At 45.7% G+C, this 11,883-nt stretch overlaps 1 protein-coding gene and 1 long non-coding RNA gene across 2 annotated transcripts in view; one reads left to right on the forward strand and one right to left on the reverse strand.

The window, feature by feature from the left end:
* The window catches only part of STAT2 (signal transducer and activator of transcription 2), a 47,030-nt gene extending 39,906 nt beyond the window's left edge, over positions 1-7,124 (reverse strand). Inside the window, exons 1-2 of the mRNA XM_082212433.1 lie at positions 7,009-7,124; positions 1,629-1,807 (exon numbers count right to left, since the gene is read on the reverse strand). Of these exons, the coding sequence (XP_082068559.1) occupies positions 1,629-1,759 (131 nt within the window). The 5' untranslated portion in view covers positions 1,760-1,807; positions 7,009-7,124. The remainder of the gene's footprint in view (positions 1-1,628; positions 1,808-7,008) is intronic.
* Positions 1-11,883, forward strand: part of LOC309526726 — a 168,371-nt gene that overhangs the window by 93,655 nt on the left and 62,833 nt on the right. The gene's annotated exons all lie outside the window — the stretch shown is intronic.

The following is an 11,883-nucleotide window of genomic DNA, read 5'->3' on the forward strand; positions in this document are numbered from 1 at the left end:
TTACCTCAGGTTAAGAACTTTGCTTCAGGATGAGAACAGAAATCGTGCAGTGGCGGCGCGGTGGCAGCAGGAGGCCCCATTAGCTAAAGTGGTGCTTCAGGTTAAGAACAGTTTCAGGTTAAGTACAGACCTCCGGAACGAATTAAGTACTTAACCGAGGTACCAGTGGTTCTTAACCTGAAACTGTTCTTAACCTGAAGCACCACTTTAGCTAATGGGGCCTCCCGCTGCCGCTGCACTGCTGGAGCATGATTTCTGTTCTCATCCTGAAGCAAAGTTCTTAACCCGAGGTACTATTTCTGGGTTAGCGGAGTCTGTAACCGGAAGCGTATGCAACCCGAGGTACCACTGTACTCTGAAAAATTTAGTACTCCAAAAATGAAACTTCCATCTGGTTGTAAATATTAAGATTATACCAGCAAGAATGAGTCTTTCTGTAAAAAATAATAATGACTGAAATAAAGTCTAACTGACTAGTGATTTAAATCGATTTGATTTAAATCAAATCCACCTTGGCCACAAGGGTGCTTTCCTTGTCAAAACCAAGAGCAGCTGAGGAGACGCAGTACTTCGCACTTGGGACTCCCAGTGACAGAGTCACTGCTATTTGATGGGGAAAATGGGGTGGGTGGGTGAGGCAGCAAATAAATTCCAGGGTGTGTGGGTGAGGAATGGGAACAACACAACATAAAATGTTGCTTCCCTTATGGGGCTAAAATTCCCAGTGTTCCCTGTGAAGAGGTATTGATTGTTAAACCACTTTGAGAATTGCAGCTCCGTGAATGGAATCGGGGCGTCTCCTAAGAATTCTTTCTTTTTTAAAAAATAATAATCATTCTTTATTGGTTTATAAACTACACAGACACACAAAGAAAACAAAACAAAATAAAACACACAGCACATAACTCAATAAAACAGAACAAAACAGTACAATAGGAAAACACAAAAATATTTCAGCCATTGATTTCCAACCTCCTAAAAACTCTCAGCATCCATGACAAAGCAGAGCTCTCATAATTCTGTGAGGGTTATCAAGTGGTATTTTTCTTTAAAAAAGAGGTGCCGGAACTGACAATGAACACATCCCTTGTTCTCTTATAATGGAAATGGAGCTCACCTGAGAGGTGCCGGAACTGAGTTACGGCTGGGGGGGAAATGGCCTGGGTATATCATAGTGTGTTAAATGTATCAGAGCCTGGGACTTGCCGATCAGAAGGTTGGCGGTTCAAATCCCCGCAACGGGGTGAGCTCCCATTGCTCGGTCCCTGCTCCTGCCAACCTAGCAGTTCAAAAGCACGTCAAAGTGCAAGTAGATAAATAGGTACCACTCCAGCGGGAAGGTAAACGGTGTTTCCGTGTGGTGATCTAGTTCGCCAGAAGCGGCATAGTCATGCTGGCCACATGACCCAGAAGCTGTACGCCGGCTCCCTCGGCCAATAAAGCGAGATTAGCGCCGCAACCCCACAGTCGGTCATGACTGGACCTAATGGTCAGGGGTCCCTTTACCTTTAACCATACATAATGGAGAAGCCATAATGGTGGAGAACCCATAATGTTGGTGGTTGGGGGGAGAGAAATAGCCAGGAAACGGGAGTTTCCTTTCTTGACAGCGACCCAAGTGGCATTACCAGTTCTGTTCCTCGATCCAATAGGCAAGGTACTCTCGTACTTCCATGGGCAGGCAGCCTTCAGAATAAAGGTAATGCACCTGGTCCAGGTAGGATCCGTCCAACTTCTGGATCTGTTGCCACTGAGACATGTTTGCTGGCGGAAGGGTCAATACTGGGCTCCTCACAGCTGACAATGCCTGAGGAAGCAAGTCAGAACATGATAAGTTTGAAAGGAGTCCTTCTTAGCAAACAGAGAAACTGCAAGGTCCTATTTTAGAATGGACAACAGACGACGAGAAGAGATGTTTGGACCGGAAACTTAAGAGGTTTGGACAGAAGCTTGGACGCAGCGAACTGCGCAGATAAGAATAAAAGGGAAAACGCCTAGTAAAAGCTATTGGGCTTTCATATTCAGAAAGAAAGAAAGAGAATTATTTTAGAAATGAGAATTACTGATTTAGTGTGGATTGGCTCATTTGTGGAGTAACCTCACTTGCATATACAGCAGATGCTAAAATATTGCATGTGCAGGTATTGGCAAGTGGATAGCTGATGGTTAAAGATACAGTGGTACCTCGGGTTACATATGCTTCAGGTTACACACGCTTCAGGTTACAGACTCCGCTAACCCAGAAATAGTGCTTCAGGTTAAGAACTTTGCTTCAGGATGAGAACAGAAATCGTGCTCCAGCGGCGCAGTGGCAGCAGGAGACCCCATTAGCTAAAGTGGTGCTTCAGGTTAAGAACAGTTTCAAGTTAAGAACGGACCTCTGGAACGAATTAAGTACTTAACCCGAGGTACCACTGTACATAACTGTACATAAAAACAATGCAGGGTGGATAAAAATCAATGATTTTTTAAAATCAGATTTTCAAATCAATTTTTAAAATATAAATCAGATTTTCAAAATTTAAATTTGATTTTCAAAATTAAATGCTTTTGGAGGAAAAAAATCTTTCTAAAGATAGTTTTCTATTTAAGTTACATTATCATCCAACGGCCATTCATCAGGAAATAAGGATTTGTTTTAAGTTTTTCATGTGTGCTGAAACTCAGTGTAAGGTGTGTGTGTGTTTTTTACACCATTTAAGCACATCAGTTAACAAACACGGATACATATGCTATAACGTTACTGTTTTCGTTAAATAAATTGTTTGAATTGTTATAAAGGAAATGATTATTTTTCTCCTTCCAATAAAGTACAGCAGAAAAGTTGTCCAAATATAAACAGTTAACTTATTAAACCTCACAATAATTTCATAATTATCTGTCTATGTACAGTGGTGCCCCGCAAGACGAATGCCTCGCAAGATGGAAAACTCGCTAGACGAAAGAGTGTTCCGTTTTGGAGGTGCTTCGCAAAACGAATTTCCTATGGGCTTGCTTCGCAAGACGACAATGTCTTGCGAATTCCTGCTGGTTTTTTTTCCTCCCCCCCCCTTTTTCTAAGCCGCTAAGCCGCTTATCAGCTGATCCGATCAGCAGATAAGCCACTAAAAGCCGCTAAAAGCCGCTAATAGCGCTAATCCGCTAATCCTTCAATGGGCTTGCTTCGCTAGACGAAAAAACCGCTAGACGAAGAGAATCACAGAACGGATTCTTTTCGTCTTGCTAGGCACCACTGTATTACTAATAGTATAACCAAATCAGTAATTTTTGATCTAACTGTAAAAACTACTCTGAAAATTTATTATTCCAAAAATGAAACCTTCTTCTAGTTGTAAATATTACGAAAGCTCCTGCAGCCAATCAGAAGCCACAGAACGGCACCTGACATTCGGGTTACAAAGAATGCTTGCAAACTGGAACTCCCACTTCCAGGTTTACGGCGTTTGGGAGCCAAAACGTACAACTCGCAAGGCATTTGGGATCCAAGGTACGACTGTACAGCTTTGGGTGAATGATGACACACTTCTTTCCCCTGGCTTTTGACACCTGAGATGCATATTTTAAAGACCCACTTTATTTCTGTAATTGTAAGTTGTTCGTTGTGTTTTAATATTAACATTGTGTTTTAATTATTATAACCTGCCCTAAGGCCTTAGGGTGAAGAGTAGGTAATAGATTGTAATAACCATAATTTGCTTTTAGGGGACATATAAAAAATTTTGAATTTTTATCCTTGCAGCAAACTGTAAGTATTTTATTGTTCTCCTTCCATTATGCTAAGACATGGGCAGGCGACATGAGTAGAACGTGTGCTTTTATTTAAAATGCATCTCTGGGTTATTTGTGGGGCATAGGTATTTGTTCCTTTTTCCTCAAAATATAGTCCGGCCCCCCACAAGGTCTGAGGGACAGTGGACCAGCCCTCTGCTGAAAAAGTTTTCTGACCCCTGTGCTAGAAGAACGTGATGCAAGCGTTTTGTATATTTCAATTTCTTACTATATATTTTTATCTTTATACTTGTACAGTTTAACATGCAATCTGTTAAATTATTTTAATCTGAGCAATTCACAAATAATGGATGCAATAGTGCACTATGACTATTTCTTTTTAATTCTTGGCTGTACAATTTTCCCTTCACCAATAAAAACAGCAACAATAAAATGCTAACATTAAAAAAGACTCCAATTTGACCTCTGAATCAGAAATCGTAACTGAATTATGCTCAGTTACAAAAGTCTGTTACCATGAGATTTAAGCAACTCTGCCAGTTTTCAGAGTCAAAAACTAAAAGGAGATGTGAAACCAAGGAGAAAAAATGCCAAGCAATGGGGGTAGGGAGGAAGACAGGACAATTCAAACCAAACAAATAATAATAATAATAATAATAATAATAATAAGCAATCAGATACCATAAGGCTTTCAGAAACACAAAAGTAAAGTTCTCAACAAGAGCCTATTCAAACCCAACAGGGTTTAAAAGCAGTCAAAGGGATATACTAATGCAGAGGTCAGATTATTTATTTGGTTTTTTAAGCTGTATACTGCAATTTCATTTTAACAAAATAATTAAAATGGTTTACAGTAGTTTAAATCCAATAGGAAAATTACAAATAAAAATGCAAAGCCTTAGGACTGTAACAAATTTGACTCTCAATGGCTTTCAAAGCAAGTCAGGAGTTGTCAGCCAGGAATTCAAACCAATTGATACTGTCTGGGTTGAGCATCATTGCAGCCAGCTGTTATCTAGTCACATTATGCCTTTCACCCACTTTTCCCTATGGGGCAAAGGAAGGTGCTTCCAGATGGGTGTCAGTTGCAGGATGAATGCCAAGTTTTCACATCGTCCACACGTCTCTGTCGGCATCATTCTTCCAGTCCCCTGCCCACCCAACCCTGATTTCATCCAGAGCTGGACCATAAAGAAGGCTGATCGCCGAAGAATTGATGCTTTTGAATTATGGTGCTGGAGGAGACTCTAGAGAGTCCCATGGACTGCAAGAAGATCAAACCTCTCCATTCTGAAGGAAATCAACCCTGAGTGCTCACTGGGAGGACAAATCCTGAAGCTGAGGCTCCAATACTTTGGCCACCTCATGAGAAGAGAAGACTCCCTGGAAAAGAACCTGATGTTGGGAAAGATGGAGGGCACAACGAGAAGGGGACGACAGAGGACGAGATGGTTGGACAGTGTTGTCAAAGCTACCAGCATGAGTTTGACCAAACTGTGGGAGGCAGTGGAAGACAGGAGTGCCTGGCGTGCTCTGGTCCAGGGGGTCACAAAGAGTCGGACACGACTAAACAACTAAACAACAACAAATTATTCTGGAAGAAAACCCTACCAATTAAGAAGAAAAAAATTACCTGCTTGCAACAACAAGCCTGGAAGCACCAAAAACCAGGGTTTCCCACAGAACAAACAGAGCAACCACAGCTCACTTGACCCATAAATCTAAAAATGCTGTTTCTCAAAGGGTGGAACAGGACTCATCAGTTTGCCTCAGAGCCACCGCCTGCCCAGTTTTCCTTCCTCGCTTTTCCTCCCTGGCCACGAGCCATGCCAGCAACTCCTGGCAAGGAAGAAGGAAGGCAGCCAAGAAGAAAGGTCTCCTTCCTCTGAAGTGAAAGTACCAGAGGGCATGTTGAAGGAAGAAAGTGAGCAAAATACGTTATTGTTGTTGCACGCCATCCCAATCGCTGAGCGGTGCGAGATTCCAGGGGTTCCGGGCTTCGTGAGAGTGTGCTATCTGCATGATATAGGGTTTAAAGGTAAAGGGACCCCTGACCATTAGGTCCAGTCATGGCCGACTTTGGGGATGCGGTGCTCATCTCGCTTTATTGGTCAAGGGAGCCGTAAAGTTCAACAAGGGGGCCCTGGGGCAGACCACCCCCTCCGGAAATAGAACTTAGTTGAAGATGCTACCTGCCCTTGACTGGAATCCTAAAACAAAGCAAGTTTTCAAAGAGGGCTTTCCCATCCATTTTCCGCCTCGCTAGGACCACCTGCGTGACCCCAGGTAAAACACTCTCCAGAGCCTGGGGTGCAGTTTCCTGAACAATGCGAGATTGGGGTGCAAGGAAACTCCCCTTCCCTGAGCTTCCTGAAGTTACGGTACCTTCTGGTCAAGGCGTTTTTGTTTTGTTGTGTTCTGAGACTTCTGCAAAGGGATGCGCAGAGCATAGGACCTGCCGATCAGAAGGTCGGCGATTCGAATCCCCGCAACGGGGTGAGCTCCCGTTGCTCGGTCACTGCTCCTGCCAACCTAGCAGTTTGAAAGCACGTCAAAGTGCAAGTAGATAAATAGGTACCGCTCTGGCGGGAAGGTAAACGGTGTTTCCGTGCGCTGCTCTGGTTCGCCATGTCATGCTGGCCACATGACCTGGAAGCTGTACGCCGGCTCCCTCGGCCAATAAAGCGAGATGAGCACCGCAACCCCAGAGTCAGCCACGACTGGACCTAATGGTCAGGGGTACCTTTACCTAAGGCTTCTGCAATGGTTTAGGGTCTCAGAAATGCGGGGTCTCAGGAAAAGCCACAGACATACATACATAAAACATGACACCTTAAAACAAACTTCCCTATACCTTCAGATACCGTGCTTGCAACTTAAAAATCCCGAGCTCAGGGGTTTATTTGTTGAATTCCGGGAGCGAACGGAGCTCATCGCCCTGTGGTTATAGATCCACAAGCTTTTATTATTATTATTTTTCCGGACTTCGCAGCAATATAATGCATTTGGGGCGGGGTGTCGTCGTGGTTGCGATTCCTACTGTGAAGCAATTGGAAGCCAGAAATCCTTGCCGACCTACTGCAAGCAGTGCAGGTATCTGAGAGAGCCGCGATCTTCTGCCAAAGCGGAAACAGATCCCAAGATCTCCAGATCCACCTGGCAGATCAACAGATCCACCTGTCCAGGTGTGCTCTGCGACTCCTTCCCCCCCTAACACGCAACACATCCGGGCCCTCTGCGCCCCCCGCCCCCAGCCTGGTACCCATACATTTCTCCTACCGGTGCAAAACCGCAAGACCCGGCGCTCAGCCGCCTTGGAGAAATGTTATTTCGCAGCTTGCAATTCCAGGGAGCGCCTCCCTCCCTGGCGCTGGAGGAAGCGGCGGCTTGGAAGGGAGGTGGGCGGGGCATAGGGCGCTGTCCCGCCCACCGCTCTGCGCGATTGGACGAAGAGCCCCAGCAGCCCTTAGCTACGGAGGGCGGGGCGACCCGAAGGAGGAAGAGCCGCCGAGAATTTCGATTTCCCAGGAATGACGTCGGCGACGGGGGCGGAGACTGAGCCCTGGAAACCACGCCGGCCCGCCCACCACGTGGGTTCTGCACTGGCTGGTTTCTATGCAGTTCTTTATTGACTCCTAATTTTTTAAAAAATAAATTAATTCGTTAGTTAATTATATTAGTCCTTCAACTTGCCCAGGGCAACCCAATAATAATAATAATAATAATAATAATAATAATAATAATAATAATAATAATAATAATAATAATAAACAACTTTTATTTATATACCGCTCTCCCCGGCCGAGACTAGGCTCAGGGCGGCTAACATCAAATATATTAACATTGGTATAAAATCAAACAATAATTAAATTACCTCCAAAAAACAAGTCAGGATCAAATTGAAATCTAACTAGATGGCTTTCCGCAGGATTAGGGTCCGTCTTACAAGCAGACGAACAAGCAAGCAATACACCCCCGCATATAAAAAGGTAAAGGGACCCCTGACCATTAGGTCCAGTCGTGGCCGACTCTGGGGTTGCGGCACTCATCTCGCTTTATTGGCTGAAGGAGCCGACATACATCTTTCGGGTCATGTGGCCAGCATGACTAAGCCGCTTCTGGCAAACCAGAGCAGTGCCCAGAAACGCCGTTTACCTTCCCGCCAGAGCGGTACCTATTTATCTACTTGTACTTTGACGTGCTTTCAAACTGCTAAGTTGGCAGGAGCAGGGACCGAGCAACGGGAGCTCACCCTGTCGCGGGGATTTGAACTGCCGACCTTCTGATCGGCAGGTCCTAGGCTCAGTGGTTTAACCCACAGCGCCACCCTACCCCCACAGATAATTAAAGCCTAAAAAGGGAAGAGAGATGTATTAATAAACACCCCGCCCACTTCTGAAAGGCATAGCTTTGTTGAATCGGCCAAAGACCTGATTGAAGAGGAATGTTTTTGCTTAGCCCCTCTCCAGCTAGCTGCCTGGATAGCTCAGTTGGTTAGAGCGTGGTGCCGATGATGCCAAGGTTGCGGGTTCGATCCCTGTATGGGACAACTTGTATATTCTTGCATTGCAGGGGGCTGGACTAGAATGATCCTCAGGGTCCCTTCCAACTCTATGATTCTATATGATGATGGTGCCAGGCATTGGAGCCCACTCCTAGGGACAGAGATGTGCCTCCGCCCCCCCCCATAGAATATTTGAAGGGGCGCCCCCCCACTCCAGTTGCTGGGAATTGCCATTTAAATGTTGTGTGACTTGGGATCAATTGTGCAGGTTAGGGCTTATCTGGCCCCCCCAACTGTTTTATTCAAGTTGGTACTCCTGGTTCCAGGCAAGCTTCCCTGGGGAGAGCATTCCACAAACAGCGAGACACCACAGAAAAGGCCTGTTCTCGCTTAAGGCTGTACAGTGGTACCTTGAGTTACAAACACTCTGGATTACTGACTCCGCTAACCCAGAAATAGTACCTCGAGTTAAGAACTTTACCTCAGGATGAGAACAGAAATTGTGCAGTGGCGGCAGGAGCCTCCATTAGCTAAAGTGGTGCCTCAAGTTAAGAACGGTTTCAGGTTAAGAATGGACCTCCAGAACAAATTAAGTTTGTAACCAGAGGTACCATTGTACAGTGGTGCCCCGCAAGACGAATGCCTCGCACGACGAAAAATTCGCTAGACGAAAGAGTTTTCCGTTTTGGAGGTGCTTCGCAAAATGAATCTCCTATGGGCTTGCTTCGCAATACGAAAATGTATTGCGAGTTCCTGCGGGGTTTCCCCCCCCTTTTCTAAGCCGCTAAGCCGCTTATCAGCTGATCCGATAAGCCGCTAAAAGCCGCTAATAGCGCTAATCCGCTAATCCGGCAATGGGCTTGCTTCGCAAGACAAAAAAAACCGCTAGACGAAGAGAATCACAGAACGGATTCTTTTCGTCTTGCGAGGCACCACTGTATCTCATTCAAAACTGTAACTGCTTCAAAACCAGCAGTTTGAATTGAAAACTGATTGGCAGCCATTGCAGTCAGACCAGGACTAGAGTTAGAGTCTCATGCCATTTTGCCCTGGTAAACAACCTGGCTGCTAATTTCCGCACCAGCTAAAGTTTACAAACCATCTTCAGTTCAGAAGCACCTCCATGTATATTACGCATTGCAGTAGTCTACTGAGCCCACTGAAAAGTACTGGCCTGTGGAGATAAGCTCTTCCTGCCTGTGGTGTTTTATCTCTGACAATCCAATCACAAGTGTAAGCCATCACATGGCGCTGCAGTTATCAACCACTGAACATGCATGGGTGAGCCTCCTTTTGCTCAATGGCTGAAGGTCGAAGAAGAAGTGTTGGATCAGACGCAACTCAGCGCTATCTAGTTTCATGGGCATGTGGTTGTATGATTTGCAGTGGTCCAAAGCTTATTTGGGAGTGTAAATCCCCTCTTCCTTTCTACATGCAGCGTGCATCTGAAACAAAGGCAAACGTTCCCCCCCCCCAATTGTCTTCTAAACAAGACAGAACTGGAGGTTGCTCACCACCAAGACCAGTACATACGCTTCAGGTTACAGACTCCGCTAACCCAGAAATAGTGCTTCAGGTTAAGAACTTTGCTTCAGGATGAGAACAGAAATCGGGCTCCGACGGCACGGCGGCAGCAGGAGGCCCCATTAGCTAAAGTGGTGCTTCAGGTTAAGAACAGTTTCAGGTTAAGTACGGACCTCTGGGACGAATTAAGTACTTAACCTGAGGTACCACTGTATCTGCTACCCGAAGCAATTGCTTCATATTCTTTCATAACGACATAGTAGAACATGTGAAGAAACGCCAAATGTAAGGTTCCTCTGAGTATATTAAGAGTAAAAGCTGAATTTGAGCAAAGGGAGTGGTTCCAAAGTTTTCACAGGCAGTTGGGCTTGAGCCACTGCTGGAAATGGTTTTAACAGGCTGGTGGTTTCAAATAGGTTCATGTTCTTCCTCCTTTGTCCCAAGTCTGAGAGCATAAAGTGCCAACAAGAGGACTGGAAACGCCCTCTGATTGTTTACACCAGCTGATTGCTCTATCCACCTATCATTGTTGTCCCACGGGGTGGGGTGGGGGGCAGATAAAGATCCAAAAAGGCCCCACCCCACTCCTGCTCTAGAACGTGCCTGGGCTGCATGTGAACTTAATGCTTAAAGCAGGCTTCATCGATGGGCCACGTGCAGAGAGTTGTTTGACATTTGTGATCCCATGTGCCTGTAAAGACCATAAGGTAAAGGGTAAAGGGACCCCTGACCATTAGGTCCAGTTGTGACCGACTCTGGGGTTGCAGCGCTCATCTCGCTTTATTGCCCGAGGGAGCCAGCGTACAGCTTCCGGGTCATGTGGCCAGCATGACTAAGCCGCTTCTGGCGAAACCAGAGCAGCGCACGGAAACGCCATTTACCTTCCTGCCAGAGCGGTACCTATTTATCTACTTGCACTTTGACGTGCTTTCGAACTGCTAGGTTGGCAGGAGCAGGGACCGAGCAGGGACCGAGCTCACCCCATTGCGGGGATTCAAACCACCAACCTTCTGAGCGGCAAGCCCTAGGCTCTGTGGTTTAACCTACAGTGCCACCTGCGTCCATAGATTTCATTTATAGACCATAGGTTTATAGACCATAGGTTTATAGACCATAGGTTTCATTTATAGCAGCCTTTCTCAGGTGGACTACAACTCCCATCATCCCTGGCCTCTGGTCCTCCTAGCTAGGCATGATGGGAGTTGTAGTCCAGCAACATCTAAGGCTGCTTTAAGGGAAACCCAGAAGCACCAACCCTTTTTTAAAAAAGAAGATAAATGTCAGTGGAATCTTCAACAAGAATCTTGCACCCTGGAGTGCACCTTGTTCAGGAATCCAGCCACCCTAGTCGGTTCCCGCATTTCATAGCATGCTGTGATCGCTGAGCATACAAGCTTTCAGATAACTCTATCTTATGTGTGGGTGGTGCCATTTCCGCTCCTTACACGACAGCACTCATAGCCTGAACATCGGAAATAAGAGGGAACAATTCTGGCAAGAGTGGTTCATCTATAGGCGACCTTCGACTGTTTATTTCCAATTCTTATATATTTGCATAACTGCACACCCACCCACTGCATCTGCCGAGGGTGACATTTGACCAGAAATGGGAGCGATGACATTGGCCTTCTCCAAACCACAATCGAAATTATCGTGGCGGCGCATCATTCTGATGGCAATTCCCACACGCTTTGAGTGCAGGCAATGCTGGACGGCTGAAGGGTGGAAGAAGCGTGTTGCGGGAAGCACCGCATTTCCAGACTGCAAATGCTATCAAACGCCTGTTCTAAATGGGTAGAATAAGCACAAAGATTTGCGTGCAAGTATTTTTGCAGGGAATGAGGAAAAGGAAGCAAGCAAGTGCAAGAGGGAGGGAGAAAGCTTGCAAGAAGGGACTGCATTATGAGATGCAAGGCAGACAAGAAGAAATGAAGGAGGAAAGGAATACGAAACAAATGTATCTGGTGCTCAAAAAATCTGCTCGGGCATAAATGCCAAACCCTCCTAAAAGCCTCCATAAGACCCACTGCAAGATGCAAAACCTCTGTGCCCAAATACTAGATACAGTGAAACCTTGGTTCTCAAACACCTTGGTACTCAAACAACTTGGAACCCAAACACTGCAA

Source organism: Podarcis vaucheri (assembly GCF_965113315.1).
Source record: "Podarcis vaucheri genome assembly, chromosome: 2".
Taxonomy (NCBI): Eukaryota; Metazoa; Chordata; class Lepidosauria; order Squamata; family Lacertidae; genus Podarcis; species Podarcis vaucheri.